This window comes from Nematostella vectensis, chromosome 10, assembly GCF_932526225.1.
Source record: "Nematostella vectensis chromosome 10, jaNemVect1.1, whole genome shotgun sequence".
Lineage (NCBI taxonomy): Eukaryota > Metazoa > Cnidaria > Anthozoa > Actiniaria > Edwardsiidae > Nematostella > Nematostella vectensis.
The window spans coordinates 2314925-2337017 of NC_064043.1; the positions used below are offsets into that span (position 1 = coordinate 2314925).

Here is a 22093-nt window from a genome sequence, read left to right on the forward strand (position 1 = left end):
TCTCATTTCTCTTTTAGATTCAAAAGACTTTTCTATGTATTTTCCACGGAAATCAGCAGACGACTATTTGACCATGGCAATCCCTCTTAACTACCGTAATAGCGTGTGTTTCTGGGCGCAGACGAATGTCGGTGATGTTGCCTTCTTCAGCTATCAGGGTCCTCTTGGACTCGAAATGGCCTTGGTATCCGGAAAACGTTTAGAGATGACGTACCTTGTAAAAGGAAAGTAAGTCTGACGCAGCATACCACCGACGGACAAACAGACCAATATTTTCCTGAAACACAACAAAACAAAAACACAACACTTACTTCAATACTCTTTCTTTAAGGTCACAAACAGATTCTAGAACATGGTTCGGTGATAGCCTATGGCATCATATGTGCACCACCTGGAGTTTTAGTAAGACTTATCCAAGAAATCATCTATTTTACGACGGAGCGATGAGGGCCTCTTATGATGATTTAAGCAGTTCTGGCAAAGTAATGGGCAAGGGCAATTTTAGCATTGGAAAAGTAGATTTTGGTAATGGGACCATTTCGAGTTTTACTGGCAACATCACCAGGTTCAATGTTTGGACATTGTACATTTCGTTGGAGTTTATCCACAACATGGCGACCTTGGTTGAAGATGGCGATGGTCAATTCCATGAGTTATCATGGGCAAACTTTGCAAGTCACGTGTCAGGAGACATAAAGATTATTGACCAAGACGATCTTATGAGCGTAAAAGGTAACAGGTTTTCATGGGATAAGTCACGTGTTAGGAGATATAAAGATTATTGATCAAGACGATCTTATGAGCGTAAAAGGTAACAGATTTTCATGGGATAAGTCACGTGTTAGGAGATATAAAGATTATTGATCAAGACGATCTTATGAGCGTAAAAGGTAACACATTTTCATGGAATAATAACAGGGGGTGTGCACCCCCCGGGGGGGGGGGGGGAGGGGGCAGATCCGGCCGGGTCTGGGGTAATCTGAGAGAAAAGAGGCTTTTCTATTAGAAATGGTATATATTTTAGGGTTTCGCAAAAAGCGGCCGCAACGAGCCAACGCTTTCTAGATTATTCCGACTTCTAAAAGACGTTGTTATACAATTTGATACACAGTTCTAACGTTCTGTCATTTTTAGGGGTAATTGTTCGCTTTTGGGGTATTTTTAGGGTAGCAATTTTTGGTGTGCATGTTTTTAAGGGTTATTTTTCAAACATTTACATCTCCGATATACTCGTTTATTGATCAAGGGGAAGGGGACATTTTGGCATAGGAAATTGGAAGGCTTACCCTAGTCTCATAGGCTCACCCTAGTCCTATGAAAGACAAGAAAACGCCGAAATTCTATATCCTGTGTAAGACATTTTGTAAATTGGGGAAATATCATTACCCCATGTGAAATAGTTATGCAAACGTAATATTTTGGTCTGAAATAACAAGAAACAAAAAGCGTTCTATCGTTACTATATCAAACTCGCGTCGCTGTGTAGATAATGTGGATAAAAAATGGATACCTATTTTTGGTAAATTAAAAAGCAAAAATGCATACCTTCTTTACGACAGAAAGCTCAAAATCCAAGCAAATGTGAGTTTTCTTTCCCATTCGATCAGAATCAAACAAACTTCCTATTTTTGATCAAGAGTAAGCAATAGTTAACCGGGTTAAGTGTGGCCGAGGGAGCGAATAATAAAAAAAAAGTTAGAGCTTGAGTCAGCTGTTTTTTTTTTTAAATAAATGAATTAAAAAAATATTGAATAAGCTTTGTACTCGATCTTTCTTTCAGCGCAAGAGAATAACTATGAAGTAGTTTTCCATTCTAAATCCGAGGAGAATTACGTGAAGTACGTGGGTATGTCGAACCTCCTTGCACTCACTTTGTGCCTGTGGGCGTGGTCGAGTGGGAGCACAGACGGGAAGCTCTTCGCGTACTCCGACGGGCAAGGAATAGAGATGGGAATGGGCATCGATAATGCTACAATTCGCTTCAGAATCAACAACAGTATCCTTCTGTAAGTAAGGAAACATTGACTATTTGGCTTTCTTGTTCCTCGATTTGTTAGTCCGTCTGTTATATTCTATCTATCGGAAGAAATATAGGATCAGTGAGTTTGTAATATTAAAAGATATCGTGTAGGAGTAAGTCCCAGAATCATTCAGCCCATAGGAACACGTAAAAATCGATTATCATTTGTTACATTGGTAGTAGTAACAATTAGATGCCTTATTGTGCCCGGGGAGGGGAGGGGGATGAGATAAAAAGGCCATCTACTTTTAGAGATGCAGTGCATTAAGATAAAGGAAAAACGAGTCCATAAAAGTGTTTCTCACTAGGGGGTAGGGGGGAGTGTTTCTCACTATGGGGTAGGGGGGAGTGTTTCTCACTAGGACACTTGTGCAACACGATTGTCGCGCCTGTGTTTGACCCTCACACTCGTGGTGTGCTTGTGTTTGCGTTATTTTTTTGTGTGCTTGCTTCCCTGCTAGCAAAGGCCTCTTTTATTTGTATTTCGCTGGAAATACAAAGAAAAGAGGCCTATGCTAGCAGGGAATGTGCTTACGTATTGTTTCATCAATTTTTGTTTACAAGTGTCCTTAGTGTGTATGTAAAGTAATGACGCTTGCACAAAACGGACTGCATATTAGGCAATTTAATAGATTAGCTCGTCAGGACAATGAATCATGAATTATCTCATTTTGATATTTCACAGTAACATTACTAGCATGACAGACACGAACACATCCCTCTGGCATCACGTGTGCGTTACATGGGAGGCAATAAATGGGGCGTTTACCGCATACTACGACGGATATAAGAAAAATTCCACAATTGCCCCTCTCGGTTCGAAGATAAATGGAGGAGGGACCATCCTGCTTGGCCAAAGCTTCAAGGGTGAGTCGCCAGAAAGGCAAGAAATAAACGGAAACATGTCGACGGGTGCATGTGAATCACGTTACGTGATACCAATACCATTGGTGTGGTGGTATATGTCAAATGTGGTTGATTTTTTACAGCTGATTTATTAAGCTCTCTTATCCTCTGCTTCTAGGCAAGATATCGCACTTTGACATATGGGACATGGCGATGGAGAGCGTGTCGGTCGCACAGCTTAGCACGGGCTGCGGAACTTGGTCTGGAAATGCACTCAACTGGTACACGCTTAGACGCGATGCCAGTTTCATTGGCGATATATCGATCAAGCAATTTTCGTCATGTGATCTTCCTGGTAAGATTTAAACGAGATTTTTTGTCCAGGCTGGGTTGTGTTGTTTCGAACCCTTACAAATAAAATTTGTCAGAGATAAAAAAATAACATTTAGCTTATTGTACACTTGATCGCTGTTGCGCGACGTTTCCAAAATTCAAATGCTTGTTTTGCTCTATTGGAATAATAGTGCGGCGTATTTGGTTTGATTGGCTAGGCGGTATTCCGATGAAAACAAGGGTTTTAGATTTAGAGATGCCACGCAACAAAATAGCGCCAGTGGGTTGATCAGATAAACGTCCAAGGACCGATTTTTAGTAACAAACAACAACCATACAATCCAGGACGGGAAGCGGAGATTGCGAACACTGAATGACTAAGTCCAATGTACCACAGGTATACCGAAGCGTTGATTATATCCTGTTGTTTTGCTTAAGGGCTGGTTGTTCTGTCAAGCCGCAATGAGCACTGTGAAAAGTTTCAAGTCTGTAATGCAAAACCACGGGCTTTGTTTGACGTCGGACGTGACGGCACGGGCAGGAAGTGGCGATGCTACGCCCCATCTGCAGTTACCAAGACAACCCTCAACCAAGGCGTCAAGTACAACGTAGCTTTGAACAGTACCTGTTATCGCGATGAAAATGAAGCCCTCGTGAAGATAAACGACTAGCAAGCCTCACGTAAACAGTGCCAACACATATTGCTGGGACGCTACCGTGCTAGCATTATCTGGGACTATGGGAAATGCGAGTGTGTTAGGGGGCACTCGTTACTTGCAAGTGTTACTCACCCGGGAGGAGTACCATTCTAACACGTCACTTAGTATCCGAGCATCATGTGTAGCACGAAGAGTACGCAGCACAATGAGTAAACATCGACCCGGATTTCTAGAGAGCTTCTTGCACCGCTGAAAGGCCAAAAGCGCGATGAACTAAAAGAGCTAGTATAGCTGCTCATACTATTACTTCAGTTTGACTAGCCACGGAACCCAGGGCAAAACAATGCAAGCAAGAAAAAAACACTTTTTCCCCACTATATTGGTGCTGTTTACAAAAGGCTTGAGTGGCGCATGCGCAATGCAGAGGTAAAACAAAGATATAAACTTAACGCTGACCTTATTTCAATAATAAATAAATTTATCAACGACTTTTTTCCTCGAAGCCGTCTGACGCAATCAATCACCAAAGCCAAAATTTTGCGCTTTCCACCTCAGTAAGTTCTTATTCGTAAAAATATGTTACACCTCTGTTTGCTAAGTGCATTTCTGATTTTATTACTCGACCACTTTTAGTAGCCAAGGGGAGCTTTAAACACCTATTAGATGTACGAGAAAAGTTATTAAGTCGGAAAGACATTCGGTTTTTACTATATTTCCATTCATTACTCTCCATTTATAGCCTGTTAGCCGGCTCTTCTGAAATCCTGTAGAAGGGATTCGGTCTTTTCACATGTCCCCCTTATCCGTTTGTTAATGCAACTTATAATATACCGAACAGAATATGTCTCGTCGTATTGTAAGAAGCCGTCAGGAAATAGACCCATTATCCTACTTACATTCAACTGTAGTGCTTATAATATTGTCCCAGGCGTTTATACCCGGATTTTGGGTCGGGTGTCCGGTGATGGGTAAGAGTGGTGACACAGGAAACCCTTGCTCTGTTCCCGGTTAATCTCCGAGACAGGTAACCGGGTAGCCTCCTCCGCAGGCAACTCATAATGAAAAGGACGGAAAGAATGGGTTACTTGTGGTGAAATTGCGGAAGAGGGAGACTAAGGAGAAGTAGAGAGGGAAATCAGTGCTTCCGGTTTGTCACTTCCGTTTTTTTGCCACAGGAAACCCAATCCTTTTTTTCTTTTATGGTCTTTGAGGTGCCTGCGGAGGAGGCTAGTAACCGGGTAAGATCGCCTGGCACTTAGCTGATGACACATGATTTCCAGAGGCAGAGTTATAATACTAGAGTCGGCTGGTCAATTATCAAAACCGCAGCTTGACTAAAGCCCTCGGTATTCAGGTTTAGTGACCATAGGCACTCTAAATACACAATTGCTTTCTGAAGTATATGCTGTTACCAGGGAAAATAAGACGTTCAGTGTGGTGACTAGTGGTTTGACGGATTGGTGAAATCTTAACGGATAAGGGCGGCCCCTAGCCCCGCTAGAAATCCACCTAGGTCGAGTAACAGCACATATACGGAAAGCAAAGAGTGATATCAGCACAAGATATATCATACGCGCGCACCTAGGCTGAAGGGTGTGTGCAGTCATGCGTATCAATATTTGAATAAGGAAAGGATTTGACGACCCTAAATGACCTGTTTGGATATTTACCTGAGCGAGAATAAAACTACGCGTGATGGGCGGCCAGTGTTGAACAAGATGACTGCGCACGCATCCCCCCTGTGTAAGCGCTTGGAGCACTCACAAAAATAACAATGTATAGGACGGAAAGAGAAGGCCTAACGTGAGCTGTACCTTTTTGTGAAATACAATAAAAATATACACCACCCCACGGAGTGGCGCTTTTTATCATGATCATTTGACTTTGCTAGACTTCTTCGATAACGTGGCGCTGGCTTTTTTTTTCTCGAGGAGGAAGGTTTTTAGAGAAGAGGACCTAATAGTGAGAGGGAACCGCCCGTTTTTCACACTAGTTATTTTTTAGCCCTTGTCTCATGATGATGACTTACTAGTATATTAGTATATTATATTATATTGCTTGCCTCTAAATAAATGCATTCGAACCAAGCAAGGACCACTTGTGCGTGTTACGCGTGGGGTTCGAATTCAGGGCAGTTCAGCTTATAATCAATTTTTTTATGTAAAACCCGTGCTTTCTACGTGAGGGACGGTGAATCCCTCGTTTTCTCGGATAAGGACGTTCAGCCGGAGTTCTCGCACACCATTGACCTTAAATGGGGGACGTAGGAGGGCTGAGGACGCTGGCCCGTGGTACCATCTTCAGGTACCAACTCACTCCTTTTTTCGACTTTGCAGCGAAAGATTGCAGGGAAATTCTGATCTTTTGGATCATTTTCTTCGAAAGATGTGTTTAGAAATTATTCTTCTATGGCATACATGATTTTGAAGGGAAAAGCTTTCTGTTTTCTGCCGAAAAAGTTGCCTCGAAGAGTCGAATGTGTGTTTGCCTGGGCGCGGAGCTCCCTACCCTGTTGTATTTTATTACGAGTGGAGATGAGGTAAACCGAGTTGAGGGACGAAAATCGTCTAAACCGTTATGGATCACGGCTAAAACGGAACCAGATCAATCTATGACAACCACTTCAAGAAACTGGCTTTATTACATATATATTCGGTAAACAAATAAAAGATAATATTCGATACACGAACATTTCGTCTGGTTTGCCCTTCCGTTTTCTTGTTTGCAAATGGTTTTGTTTATGTGCGTTTGAGCTAAAGAATCTACTTTCTTTTTGAGGTAGGAATAATGCTTCTCCAAATAACGATAAAAAGACGGTTGTGTTTTTAAATCTATGCAATGAAGCTACGGCAAGTATTCGAATTCTTTTTCAGATTTAATTTTCCGCGCGCTCGAAGGTTTGTTTACACATCATTTCTCCTCTACGATGATATTTTTTGAGATAGTTGTATTACTGTCTGAAGGTCATTAGTCCTTTTTCCTCCAGGAAATAAATTATTTTTGTGCTTCTGTGAAATCTTGAAAAATGGCGCCTTTGCGAGTGTGATCCTCTCGCTTACAACAACGCGTGAATTATAACTTTTCTATCTGGTATAATCTTGAAATAAAATCCATTTTGCACACCTCCTCATCGGAAATGTGTGGAAATGGCGTGGTTTCGGAGTTTTCTAGCTCAGACGTTTTTTCGTTTAAGGTGGACAACAGTCTATTCTTTAGCGTATTATAAATAGTATAGATTGCGTTTTACTGGCCCTCCGATAATTCAGTGTAAACTGCGAACGGGTTTAAAATAAAGTAGCATTATATTCTCTACCTTATTGCAAATCGATGACGTTTCATTTATCAACATAGCGATTTGTTCGGAGACGATTTCGTCTTAAAACAGATAAAGCAATTAAGGTAAATATCTCAAGCTATTCATGAGTGTCAAGGGGGTCGTTTCTCGAAACTCCCGGTAATTATCGGGCCCGTGAGGGTACCGGGAGAGTTTTCGATACACCAAAAACTGGAAATCGACTCTGCCAAATTTTCGTCTTTAATAAGACTTCTTCAGGGCAGACTTAAGAAGGTGAATCGTTACAAGCTTATTTACATCAGAATAGTGGCGCGAGACGCAAAAACATTACAACTGGCAAAAACGCGCATTTTCTAGAATAGCGCGCGACAGTTTGGGCTTTTTGATTCTATGGGAGAGTTTTCGGGATACTTTTTCCGGGCGAGGAAGAGCGTTTCTCAAAGCTAGCGGTAGCGTCCCGTTTACGGGTTCCCGATAAGCAAATTATAATTTTCAGAGTTAATGAATAGATTGGCTAATAATTATTGAATATCAATAAAAATCGTAGATTCGTCGATCTCTGTAGACAACTGGTACCCCAAACACTGCTGTGGCACAAAGAACAAGTAGATAAAGTCTCATTTTGTAGCGAAGTTCCAATACCTTCGCAAATTTGTTTGCATTTTTTTTAGGAGCGCGGTGACAGCTAAATGTCAAATCATTTGACAGAAAAGAAACCTGATTGGCTGGTAAGGAATCCCATAAAATGATGTTAGGCGTGATTGGACCACTTCTTTCCGGGCAGTGATATGGTTAAGTGATGAAAATTCACTACAACTTGACACAACTTGATAATGCACCAAATTGGATAGTTCAACTTGGCCAATTCTAGATGATTAGTTAATCTATAAATTCAGCTGAAAATATTATGGGAAAACATCGTTTTGGGTATCAATTATCTCATTTAGTAATTCCCGATAAGTTAACGGGAACTCTTGAGCTTCCGTAAGTTATCGGGCGAGTTACCGGGATTTTTTCCGGGCCCGACAATAACGGGCGTTTTGAGAAACACCCGTAAAGTTTATCGGGGACTTACCGGGTGACTTTCCGGGTTTCCGGGTTTATCGGGACTTTTGAGAAACGACCCCTAGAGCACAGTGATTGCATGCATTTTATAACTGGGCTACCACAGGTAACCCAGTAAAAACAGTTGCATTTTATAACTGGGCTACCACAGGTATCCCAATAAAAAGAAACCTAGTTTGTGCGATGCACCCGGAAATAATCCTCACATTGCAATCATGTAGCCTTGGGCTGTCTGTGGTTGAACGTTGTTATGTAACCATCGCCAATTCGAGAAAATCCGGAGCCCCCCGAACCTAAATCATCTACAGATTAAATTAAGTCAATTTAAAATGGATTTCATAGTCAAAGTGTCGTAGCTTCCCCGCCGAGAGTCGTTTACTGAGCTAAAGTACATTGCGTGAGAGAGATCAGAATGACTGCGTAAGAGACTTAAAAAACAGGCGTGTTTTCTATTGTTGCGTAACAAACAGAGTAAGCCTAACATCATTAGAGCAACTTCAACAATTCACGCGAGACAAGCAAGGCAGCACCGGCACAACGTATTTTCTCCAAAATATGAGATATTCTGCGGCCGGTAGGCCTCGACTGATGAGCCGAGTTCTTAGAACTATTTCTGCTAGAGTTCTACGAACACAAGCATTACAAGGAAGTGTTTTTAGATACTCGACAAAGGCATACAATCATGACGCTATGGACATACGGCCATTTCAAGAGATTCCCGGTCCTAAAGGCCTTCCATGGATAGGATCGATTCATGGTTATATCTTGAAAGGCGGAGTTTCCAAACTCCATCTTCTTCACCAAAGCTATTTCAAGAAATACGGACCAATATATAAGGATCATTTAATGGGAACAACTACAGTCAGCATCTCTGATCCGGAGGATATCGCGAAAGTCTTTCGCAACGAGGGAAAGTACCCAGAAAGGACTGCTGATTTAGGTGCACTACAAAAGCACAGAGAGAAAACAAACCAGCCCCCAGGCGTTGCATATGCGTAAGTTCAGAATTGCTATGAGTTGTGTTTTTCTTCTGTTATCCTTCTCGTACCTGGTGGCACAACAAATCTTTATAATTTATTTAGAAAATAATTCATCGTATGAACAACAACACAAGGTAATTTAATTGTTTATTATTCACAGTGGTTATATGCTCGACAGTCGGGACAGGTCTTGGATGGACTAAATGCCCGACAGTTTTCAATTTATTCAAATAACCCAGTAAATTCTTACTAGTGAGTTCAAAGTGTTCTATATTTTGTTGAGAAAGGGCAAGCGAATCTGAATTGAGCTTTATTATTCACAGTGGTTATATGCCCGACAGTCGGGACAGGTCTTGGATGGACTAAATGCCCGACAGTTTTCAATTTATTCAAATAAACCAGTAAATTCTTACTAGTGAGTTCAAAGTATTCTATATTTTGTTGAGAAAGGGCAAGCGAATCTGAATTGAGCTTTATTATTCACAGTGGTTATATGCCCGACAGTCGGGACAGGTCTTGGATGGACTAAATGCCCGACAGTTTTCAATTTATTCAAATAACACAGTAAATTCTTACTAGTGAGTTCAAAGTATTCTATATTTTGTTGAGAAAGGGCAAGCGAGTATGAATTGAGCTTTTCTCAACAAATATAGAATACTTTGAACACACTAGGAAGACATTTGAATAAATTAAAAACTGTCGGGTATTTAGTCCATCCAGGACCTGTCCCGACTGTCGAGCATATAACCACTGCGTTTATTATTACACTTATTTAGCTGCCAGTAGCCATCAAAAAACCGAGCTCAATCAATTTGGGCTTCCTGTGAAACAAGCCGCCATCCTGGAAACGAAATCTCCGTCCCCTCCCCAGATCGTCAATTAGTAGTTATGAGTTGGCTCTACAGCTTCGATTTGGACGTTGTCTTTCAGTACCAAGATTTGGGCTCCCTTTGGCAGTCTGCGATACAAAAGCGGTCCTATCTCGTCCCCAGAGCCTTTCTTATTCCTGCGCATGCGTCGCCAAACGAAGGGCTCTGGGAAACTCCACATCGCTGCTGCTAAAATCTTGCAGCAAAGTGATCACAGCGCATGCTCGGAAAATGGCGCACTGGGCCTTGGTCAGTCTCGCTTAAGCTATTAGCTTTTCTAGAAAGTTATTAAAACCTTTAACTTATATCAATCCAGCCAAAAGAATCTTTCAAATTCTGAAAAGAGAACTGAATTTGAAAATTAAATTTTCTACAGATCTTTGAAAATTTTCCTGGCCTCGCGAAAGGAAGAATAATTCCAAGTTTTGGCGGGGAAATCTAAAACAACGTATTTCCCTTAAAACCGTTAAAATTCAGAGACGGCAATACCACAAAATATTGGCGAGAAGTGTTTTCTATTGCCATGCTGCCCGCGATTAAGCGAAGGATAATTTATAGCAGAGAATTATATGCGAAAAAAGAAAATATCGTTTTGTTGTAGGTTTCAAAAAAACGCGCGCTTGTGAGAATGTCGCCATTCTTGATTGCGAACGCAGCGCGCGCGGACAATGCAAAAACAATTCATAGACTGCAAATTATCTGCAACATTTTGCAGATTTGTTTTTTCTGAAGTTTAAAAAAATAATCATTTGATTACCTGGTTGAGATACGGATTTGAGTTATTCACGCGAAGCGAAAGATTATACAGTCGTTTCACAAAAGGTTGTCATCAACGGGCTTTGCGACTACGCGACAAGCCCGCATGTAAGCATGCATATATTAGCCACCGCTACACCGTCTAAGTCTGCAGTTATACAGTGCGGCAGAGCGCTCTTGGACAACGTTTATTGAAAAAGCTGTATGGTCTTTAAAGCAGAGAAACCTCTTTCTTCGTTTGGGAATAGCGCGTAGTCAATCAAACGAAACAATCAAAACCAGACAAACCGCCCCAAAGCTTTTGTCTGACTACGCGCTATCCCCAAACGAGACAAGGATTTTGGATTCGCAGAGGTCGCAACAACGGATTTGGCTATAAGGGCAGACAATCCTTTCAAATTTCTAAAATGGCGGGTAAAAAATAAGCATTTAGTAGATCTCTGTGTTATTTGATGAGATGAATTTAAGCTTAATATATAGGGAAATGTAAAATCATTCTGAATAATCTCCTTTGTCTGTCTTGCACATATCAGACATATTTTTTTTTAATTCGATACCTGGTTTGCCGTATTTTCTATTTTGGGTTTATTTTTCCACAGCAATGTCCAGTCCAGAGCTACTATAAATGCAAATCATAGCACCAGAAATAAGACAAAATTTATTTCTACATGATTTTAAACCAAGGCAAACACAGCCATGGAGGAGACAGATTCTTCAGAAATCAGAGGGCTCAATTGAATACTGCAGTGTACTTTTGTACAAAATCGTTTGTAAGGGAGAGGCAGGAGATTAAATACTGTATAGTACACTATATTTTAATGCATGTACAGTAATCATTTCAATAGCTATTTTAATGGCCACTACTTAGATCCAAATAGCTTACTGGGTATACACAGACATTCAGCTAGGTTTGCCCACTCAACGACCAAAACGCAGACTTTATTAGATATACTTTTTTCCAAAATATCTGACTGCACATCCCCTTCCCAACTAATCAGATTGCCTGTTATGGTTATCAGACCTTCAATTAAAAAAATTCTTTTGTTTAATAAAATAATGCTACAAGCATTTTTTTCTTATAAAACAAATAGAGAAACCATGAAACAAAGGGTTAGTGATCAGCCAAGGCAGTGGCTGCAAAGAAAAGGGGGTCTTGTATAAATATGGCTTATGGATGGAAAATGTGCCAACTGCCCCCAGGCAAATCTATAAGAATACAGATTTTACCCTCACAATTCAATGACCAGCTAATCGGAGCTCGAGCACTTCACTTCTCTGTGAGAACTTCTAGTTGATAATGTTGATAATTTTGACACCAAATGGTTTATAGTCTTTGTTAAGGTACACAGGGTTCTATCTCTACAAGAAACACACACTATGACACTGTTTGAGTCGACAAACCTTCACCTTTACCCCCCTGGCTTCTTTGGTTCGGTGGGCTCGAACCCCCCCCCCCCCCCTCCCCCCCCCCCCCCCCACTCGACTGGAAGGTCCGCTCTTATCAAGGAAAATTAAGCGAGGTGGGACGAGTCACCTAAGAGAAAATGGTCCGCTTTATGAGTAAACGAACCCCCCGCTCAAAATCCTGGCTACGGGGGGTTTCGAATATAGTCGGGATGGATCGGCAGCAGAATCGATCACCCTTGTCACGTGATATGACATTTTGCGCTGGTATTACGGTTTCTGACGTAGCCTGTTGTTGATTCGCTATTCAAGCTCTGTTACTTGAATTTCGTTTTTTCAATCAAATAGGGAAGGCCAAGAGTGGCTTAGACTAAGGACTGCCTTCGGTAAAAAGATGTTGCGACCCAAGGAGCTGGCTAAGCACGTGGTCGGGTTCAGTGGCGTGGCGAATGATGCGATGCAGAGCATCAAAGGTGCCAGGGATGGAAAGATGGAAGTTGAGGAGCTAGAACTTCAGCTACAGAAATACACTATTGAATGTAAGCTTTTGGGTTTTCTTGCCTTGACAATGCCCTTTAGTCTCCTCTTATTCTTTTTATTCTCCGCCTTCCTTTCTTTTTTCTTCTTTTAATTCTTTCCTGTCATCTTTTATTCCATTCCTTTTTTATTTCCTTCTCTTCTTCCTTCTTTTATTAATTTCCTTACTTCTCCTATTTCCTTCCTTTCTTCCTTTTTTATAACTTCCTGTCTTGCCTCTTTCCTTTCTCCCTACTTTCCGTCTCCCTTTTCTTTTTTCTTTGATGCGTGTGCTCTTATTGCTATAATCTATTATTTTACATTCCCCGTAGCGATTGGCACGTTAGTGTATGGCTTTCGTGTCGGTATCTACGACAGTCCACCGAGAAAGGAATCAAAAGAGGTCTTGGATGCGGTACGGATATTCTTTCCAAATCTTTTCAAGCAGATGACAAGCTTCGACAGAATACTAACTCGTTTCTACGAGCCAGCTTCCTACAAAGCGATGTGCGAATCACATGACAACTTTATGAAGCACAGTGACACATTCCTCCGGGAATCGATAGAAAGATCGAGGGGGTCGAAGAAAGAAGCAGACGATAACGAAGGTATGTCTTGTTAAAAACACCCAACAAGAAGTTTCTGTTGGTTGGTTGCGCTTGGTGAATACTATGTTAGAGAATACAAAAAAGGCAATTACCTCTTGATATTTGATCTTGCTTGCCTTGCCTTGACTATTAAGTGTTGTCTGTTGTCTGTTTTAAAAAGTGGCCTGACGCTCGATGTAGGTAATGCTAGTAGACGCTAAAGATGAAGTTAAAACTCAAAAAGTCTGTAAAATCGATTTGTTTTTAGAGCCCATTACTACGGAGGCCTATAAGGGCCATCCTTAAATCCCCATTCTCCGGTCCTCAAATACTCAAATATCCTAAAATCTCAGAATCCTGAAATCCCACAGAAACCTGAGATCCCAGATCTCCCCAGGGGGTCGACCCCAGGGGACCATGGGGAATTTGTAAAAATATTGAATCAAAGTGCTTAAAATCCCCCTGGGTATGGGGCGATAAAGAAGTGACAAAATCCCTACTCCATGGGAACTTTCCAAATAAGCTATATACAAGGAAATAGGAGTTTCCATTGTTTTGCAAGAAATACATGTCAAACGTTTGTGATTTTTTTCCGAGACATTTTCCAACAAGAAGCGCTCAAGGACATATATTGCACGCGACTTACAGGAGGGGCGTGACGCAAAACTCGTTATTTTTTAATAACTGTTCTTATTTATGTAACTATAAATCAATGAAATACCAAGTAGTCTGACCAAGTAGTCGACGTCAAAAGCCACGAGTCCAAACGGCGGGAAATCTTGTTTAATACCGCTCACCATGCAAATCCCCAGGCTAAACCCGTGGATAAGTACTATATTTTCAAATGCGATATAAGTCCCCTTCCCCAAGGGCAAAGATTGTCTTACCATCTCGAATAACACCCCACATTGCCCGTGGTTTGCCCGGGGTCGACCCTTGGGGAAAGCCGCTGATACACGCATACGTCTATCACCACACGCCCCGACGCCTCGGAACGAATACCAGGTTTAAACCAAAACAATACATCGCTGTACCGTAGTCCTAGGTTGAAACTTAGCGATCACTTTCCCTTGGATGGTAGCGTACTGCCTCGACATGATACAAGTACAAAACAGTATGAAATGTATGAGACGCCATTTTGCCTATAGGCCTGCATTCGGAATGGCCAGCGGTCTCTGGGATTCTGCTGGAATTTCATGATTCGGGTATATCAGGATTCGGGGATTCCAGGATTCTAGGATTTGAGGATTCTAGAATTCTAGGATTTTAGGATTCTGGGATTTTAGGATTTCAGGATTCTGGGATTCAAGGATATTTGAGTATGTGAGGACCGGAAATGGGGATTTTAGGATGGCCCTTATAGGCCTGGAGGCTAGTCAGGACTCTTTGATGGCGAAAAAGATAAACCTGCTAAAGCCTCACTTTCATGCCCGAGTAACACAGCACCCCCAAATTATCCCATAACACCCTCATCTCCACCCCAACCCCGTAAGAAGACTGCGAGACGGGTAAAAATAGAAAAGGTTTGCCGTAGATAAGATCACAATTTTTCTCTTTTTTTTAGTGGTTACATTTGTAGAACATCTTGCATCAGAAGGTCTAAGCATGAAGGAGATCAACCTGGCGGCCATCGATATGTTTGTCGCTGGTGTCGATACAGTAAGTCTATAATTGATCGAACAAAATGTGTTCTCCATTTACTAAATAAAGTCTCGGGGCCCTGTGTTTATTTCGAATATTGCAACTCTGATTAGTTTGGGAAATATGCGTGACGTACGTATAGTAATAAGAATCAAGCTCTGTGTTTATTTCAGGAAAATAATTATCGTATTTCATACAGCAAGTTTTTCCAGTTTTAAAAAGGGGGCCGCACAACAACGAATTTGGCTATAAGCAAATTTGTGGACGAATCTTTCGAACAAAAGCAAAAACAACAAAAAACACACTGAAACTGTCGAAAGGCTGTTAAAGGCCCATAAACAACCCAGCCTACATCAGATCGAGGCTCTATTTTAGCGCGGCGCTAAAATAGACAGTCTACAAATTGTTTCAAACTTTTTAGAACCGTTCTAAAAAAAAGCGTTAAAATCGTCGATATGCGCCTCAAAGTTTTAAATTGTTATTACTTTATCGTTTTGCAACAATACCGAATTTGCAAATCATAGCAATGAAATATATACTTCCTATGTGTTCGGCATATATTGCAGGTTATAGTACTTATCAGTGGTAAAACAAAGAATAGTTTCTAGTTTGAGTTATCGCGTGGAATAAACCAACATCTTTTCCGATGACATCAATCTTTATTTGTCGATTATCCTTATCCTGAAGCACGCATTGCTTGGTCGTTTCTTTGTTACGTTATGTTCTTGTCTTCCTAAATACTGTGGAAACAGTGGCGAAAACAAGATGAAACACGCACCTCGAGTGTCGGTAGTGAAGAATTATGCGTAATAAAGTCCTCCAATCAAATCGCTCGCAAGACAATAGCGCTATTTCAAAAAAATAACAATCGCTTTGGTTGCCAATGGGGCTTTAATTGCACCTGTTTACTTTTTGGGTAAAGAATCCGTCTCACAGGTACACAGACTTCCAAAGGGACTCCACCGTACTATTGGTGTATTTTTTTAATTGACAGACGGCTACAACACTTCAATGGCTTTTGTACAATATCGCGCGACACCCTGAAGTTCAAGAAAGGCTGCATGACGAAATTACCTTTGTTACGGATGGCTGTGGAAGTCTGTCTGCGAAAAGCCTTGGAAGGATTCCCTACACGCGCGCCTGTTTGAAAGAATCAATGAGGTGATGGCAAAATGAATTGTCTGTTGGTAAAAAATAAAGTGTTTTATTGTTAATTTGTAATATTGTTTTTTGTAGGTTCAATCCGCCTGCCCCAGCTCATCTAAGACGTCTGAAGGAGGATACAGTTCTTAATGGGTTTCATGTTTCCAAAGGGGTGAGCTAAAAATATTCCTTATCACACGCGAACCCGCCGCAATGTAATAAGTCTGAATTGAAATAGCTGATGGTATTATATTATTATTGTATTCTTGTTTTATCTTCTTGTGTGATGACAGTCCCTGAAATGAATATCAGCTGATTGCTCCGAGGACTTAGGGAAGTGTTATGTATTGTTCATTGATTGATGTTACCATGGAGATATCGTGCTTGCCCGGAAAGCGCGCCGAACTTGTCGGGCTCGTTTGTTAAAAGTAAGCTCAGTGTTGTGTTTAGAGTAGAGTTCAGAATTGTGTCTTCAGGACTTGACAATTGGCGACAAGCACCTGAGACTTCTTAAGCGATGAGGGAAAGGATTTGGTGAAAATAGAGCAAGAGAAACCCTAAAAATTGAGTCCGAGATGGGAGACACGGCGACTTCGGTAAAGTAAACAAGTTTTACCCGGGTGGCGACTGGGAGTCGTACACTAACAGACACCAGCGGACGAGCCGGACGAGGTGGAACTGTTCCATATGTCTGTACTTGATGTGTTACCAGTCACTGAAAAGGAACTTGCTGCGAGACAAACCTAGACCCACTCCTCGCGTGGGCGGTGCGCTTGGTAGAGTGGGGAAGGGGATGGGCTGAACCTAACCCGGACTTGGCACCCTACAGCAGCCGCAGGGAACAGCTTACTGTCTGTCACGGCATCACCATGTGGGGTAACCGTGTGGTGGTGCCACCCAAGCTTTGGCGGCGAGTTCTTGACATACTGTACTACATGAGGGTCACATCGGTATGGTTAAGATGAAGGCAGTTGCACGGGGAAACATCTGATGGCCACGGATCGACAGTGAGATTGAGGCCACCGCCAAGCGCTGCTAAGGTTGCCAGGAAACAGCCCGGAACCCTGCTCGAGCCCCTCTACATCGGTGGGAGTCTCCAGCGCAACCATGGCAACGATTACACATCGACTTCGCGGGTCCGGTTGGTGATGGTGGTGTCGGATGCGCATACAAAGTGGCCCGAGGTCTTCATCATGCACAGGGACACTACCGCACTGGGAACTGTTAATTCCTTGCGTACACTATTTGCCCGGATGGGCCTCCCCGAGCAAACAGTAACCGATGATGGACCACAGTTCAAGTCGAGAGAGTTCGAGCATTTCAATAAGATGAATGGAATTCGACATGTGACAGGCGGAGCGTATACCATTCGGCGACGAATGGTTTGGCCGAACGACTGGTGCAGAGTTTCAAGACAGCACAAGCTGTACAGGTTCCTGTTCGCGTATCGTAACTCACCCCACGCCACTACTGGTTACAGCCCGGCGCAACTACGTTTTTGGGGAGGGCTTAAATTTTTGATACAGGGTTTAGGGGAGGGCTTTATTTTTTGAACAGGTATTGTAATCAATTTTCGAGCCTCCAAAAAGTCTGGAATTTCGAAATTTTTCTGTGAAAAAACCCAGACTCCCTACAAAATAGATAAACTAATGTGATGCGCCTTCTACTTGCACTTTCATGACTTTCGTTTGGCTTGCGTTGAAAATCGTTATCCCCTTCATCGATGAATTTACGAATTTCAATTCAGGTCAGTCTCCCCCTTCTTACCTTTCAGATTTGTGTTATTTTTGTTATTTTTGGTACATATTTAAATAAGATTTCAGTCGGGAATGATGCTGCTTTCTATTAAGGTTTTAACAATAATTAGCATTTCAAAAATGAAAATGGCAAAATTTTCACGGGGGAGCATGCGCCCAGAGATATACAAGATTATTTACATCGCTGAGATATACAAGGTTATTTACACCGCTGAGATATACAAGATTATTTACACCGCTGAGAAATGGGCTCGAAAACAACTTTTCTCCTGGCTTGCCCTGACCCCCCCCCCCCCCACCCCACACACACACACACAATATATTATATATATATATATATATATATATATATATATATATAGAATTTTAGTTCTTTTTTGTTCTGTGGGAAGGCAGGAAGGAGGGTCACCATTTTTGTGCTTTTGATTGGGGGAGGGTCGCAATTTTTGAACCAGAAAAAATTAAACTTCGCGACCCTCCCCCCCCCCCCCACCCCTCCCCGATAAATAATGACCTTCCTTTACATATTATACATATTTATATAAACCAGTCATCAAAAGCATTCTTAATCCGGAAGAAAAGCGCTTATTGGATAATTTGTTCGACTCGCGAACAGGGGCTTAGAGAGCGACTGATCACGACAAAGTGACAACATTCAGCCTAAAACAGCCGCCATTTTGTCATCCTAGCACCAAGCACTAAGTACCAAGTGTTGAAAAACAATCAATTTCTATCAGCTGATTTGTGAAAGCCAATGCAATATTTTCGATTGGATTTGGTAAATAAAGTATTAAACTTTGTTTATTTAGATGGTTATTTCGATAATTTATCGGATTTACCTTTCAATATTGGTTGAAAACAATAACAAAGGTGTGGCTGACAAGGGCTCTTATTTATTTTCGATTTTTTTCTTATTTTCAGACAATTGTCCAAATGTCAGTCTACTCTAATGCATTTGACGACAAACTCTTTAAAAACCCTACCGAATTCAAGCCCGAGCGCTGGTTTAGGGACACAGGTGACAAGATCAATCCAGTTTCCTTCAATCCTTTCGGCACGGGCAAGCGATCATGTCTCGGTAAGTCAAGATAGATTCACCATACGCAAACATTATTAACTCTAATTACAGTAGAAATTCGAGGCAAGACACCAATTCAAAGGTCGAGCTTTAGTTGTGCCGAATCAAATGCTATATTTGTTTTGATTTTGTGCAACAGAAACACCACATCAAGTCAGCTTTGACTAGTCGCAATATATGAATCAACGTCGAGCCGAAATGTATTACTGTCGACTTAGATCGGCATACCCTCCGTGTGTTTTGAGCGCAAAGAAATCCAGACACCGATGAGAAGCTCAATGAGCTAGATTTTGACCGCGCGAAAAATGGGGCGAGCGCAAACAGGAAGGAGGGGGAGGGGAAAGAAGGGAACTTCCTCTTCTTTCCCCTCCCCCGCCGGTCGCTCCTTCCTTTTTTGCGTTCGCCCCATTTTTCGCGCGGCCAAAATGAGGCATATCGAACTTCTCGCCGGTTTCCTCTGTTTCTCTGGGTTTCCTTTCGCTCAAAATACACGGGAATGCTTGCTATGCAGGCTAGGTTCGGCATGGCAGGCGCGCGACCTATAAGTCGGCTTTCTTACGTAACGAAAGGGTAACGCTGGATAGGGAGCCTGCGTAGCAAGCGCTAAGGGCTTCGGGAAATTGTCTCCTCTATTGTTTCCCAACCCTTTGGGCTTACTACAAAGGCTACTGGATAGGGTAGGGTTTTACCCTCTCTCCAACAGGAAATATATTTAAAGCTATTTATCCTTAATAGGGTATACGAGCATGCATAAAGCAGTACTTTTTTCGTATTTTTGTTTTTAATTTCTAATCTTATGCCTCACGCCCTAGTCACAGCATATAGAGGGCGTGGCTGCCTTTTTGACACGGTTTTATTTATGATAGGGAAACAGACCCCTAGTCAGCAAATAGAGGGCGTGGCTGCCTTTTTGACACGGTTTTCTTTTTTATGGGGAAACACACCCCGTGGTCACAGCAGATAAAGGCGGGGCTTACTTTTCGACACGGTTTTATTTATTATAGGGAAACAAACCCCTAGTCAGCAAATAGAGGGCGTGGCTTTCTTTTCGACACGGTTTTATTTATTATAGGGAAACACACCCTAGTCACAGCAGATAGAGGGCGTGGCTTTCTTTTTGACACGGTTTTATTTATTATAGGGAAACACACCCCCTAGTCATAGCAGATAGAGGGCGTGGCTTCCTTTTTGACACGGTTTTATTTATTATAGGGAAACACACCCCGTGGTCACAGCAGATAAAGGCGGGGCTGCCTTTTTGACACGGTTTTATTTATTATAGGGAAACACCCCCCCCCCTAGTCACAGCAGATAGAGGGCGTGGCTTCCTTTTTGACACGGTTTTATTTATTATAGGGAAACACACCCCGTAGTCATAGCAGATAGAGGGCGTGGCTTCCTTTTCGACACGGTTTTATTTATTATAGGGAAACACACCCCGTGGTCACAGCAGATAAAGGCGGGGCTTACTTTTCGACACGGTTTTATTTATTATAGGGAAACACACCCCCTAGTCACAGCAGATAGAGGGCGTGGCTTCCTTTTTGACACGGTTTTATTTATTATAGGGAAACACACCCCCTTGTCACAGCAGATAAAGGCGTGGCTGCCTTTTCGACACGGTTTTATTTATTATAGGGAAACAAACCCCGTAGTCATAGCAGATAGAGGGCGTGGCTTCCTTTTCGACACGGTTTTATTTATTATAGGGAAACACACCCCGTAGTCATAGCAGATAGAGGGCGTGGCTTCCTTTTCGACACGGTTTTATTTATTATAGGGAAACAAACCCCTAGTCAGCAAATAGAGGGCGTGGCTTCCTTTTTGACACGATTTTATTTATTATAGGGAAACACACCCCGTGGTCACAGCAGATAAAGGCGGGGCTGCCTTTTTGACACGGTTTTATTTATTATAGGGAAACACACCCCGTGGTCACAGCAGATAAAGGCGTGGCTTCCTTTTCGACACGGTTTTATTTATTATAGGGAAACAAACCCCTAGTCAGCAAATAGAGGGCGTGGCTTTCTTTTTGACACGGTTTTATTTATTATAGGGAAACAGGTTGCAGAGATGGAAATTTTCGCTTTCGTTTGTAAGGTATGTTTTTTTTTTCAGAATTTTATATCATCATTCCATTTTTATCCGTGAACCAGAGACCATCATGGTCTCTTGCCGTGAATTATCAATAGTTAAGCGTACTCAATGCGCGTAAGACCAGTTCCATGCTGAAGGCATTTCCCTGGCGAACCTTATTTTTTGCGGCTTCACAAAACTCAATGACAAAGCTATCAAGGTATTCAGCACGATGTAGGAAATTGTATGTTTATTGATTACACACCTATGTCGCATCTAGTACTAAGTTGCCTTGCTTATTTTGCAGCTGATGCAAAAGTTCAAGCTTGAGTATAACAACGTCGAGCAAGTCAGTGGGGTAATGAAACTCATTGTGTCCCCTGATCGTCCCGTCAAGATCACCTTCCTCGACAGAACATAAAGAGAAACGCCAAGGATAGAAATAGGAGACCTGCTCTAAGAAATTTTAAAGACTTTTTCGCGCAAACTCGCGCGCTCTGGGTGCTCCCCCCCCCTCTCAAAGTCGCGGCAACATGAAAGAATTTTTTCATAATTCCAGCATTTCACTCAATAATATTTAACATATTGGTTTCAAAACGTATACACCTATTTTAATAAACATTGTCAGTACAAAAGGTGAATGGCAAATGGTACTAATCACTGCTTCTTAATATACATTGTACAATGTCGATTTTTATTGGCTAAGAGCGCGCGCTCTATTTGGAGAATCGCGTAATCTTAGGGTCTTCACCGTGGCCTTTTTTTATATTTGCATTTGCGTCCATATTTATTTACTATTCTGAGTGTGCTTTAGTGCCCCTGCAAAAATAATGTGTCGAAAAGCTTTGCGGACGAAACGCGCGCGCGCTGATTAAATGTAGAGAGCCTAGGATCCTAAACAACATTTTGGGTTTCCTGTGATTTTCTGTGTTTTCATCGCATGGCGGCCATTTTCGATGCCATCATTCGTGATTCATCAGAGGATAGACGCACTCAATAAATTAGATCCATTTGTTTCTATATATGAACAAAAGCTGTGTATGATAATACCGAGAAAGCTTGGTTACT

The 22093-nt window shown here is 41.8% G+C and overlaps 2 protein-coding genes across 2 annotated transcripts in view; both read left to right on the forward strand.

Annotated features, from left to right (window-relative positions):
* LOC116620697 overlaps nt 1-5709 on the forward strand; it is a 42717-nt gene extending 37008 nt beyond the window's left edge. Inside the window, exons 11-16 of the mRNA XM_032386320.2 lie at nt 18-228; nt 332-732; nt 1781-2006; nt 2706-2887; nt 3045-3221; nt 3638-5709. Of these exons, the coding sequence (XP_032242211.2) occupies nt 18-228; nt 332-732; nt 1781-2006; nt 2706-2887; nt 3045-3221; nt 3638-3870 (1430 nt within the window). The 3' untranslated portion in view covers nt 3871-5709. The remainder of the gene's footprint in view (nt 1-17; nt 229-331; nt 733-1780; nt 2007-2705; nt 2888-3044; nt 3222-3637) is intronic.
* Nucleotides 5710-8495: 2786 nt separating this feature from the next.
* On the forward strand, nt 8496-21660 carry LOC5516458 (1,25-dihydroxyvitamin D(3) 24-hydroxylase, mitochondrial). Its single transcript, XM_032386247.2, has 9 exons — nt 8496-9213; nt 12576-12766; nt 13076-13351; nt 14895-14989; nt 15966-16132; nt 16208-16286; nt 18793-18949; nt 21006-21049; nt 21333-21660. Exons 1-9 carry the CDS (start codon nt 8774-8776, stop codon nt 21444-21446), a joined length of 1563 nt encoding a protein of 520 aa, XP_032242138.1. The 5' UTR covers nt 8496-8773; the 3' UTR covers nt 21447-21660.
* Nucleotides 21661-22093: the final 433 nt, after the last annotated feature.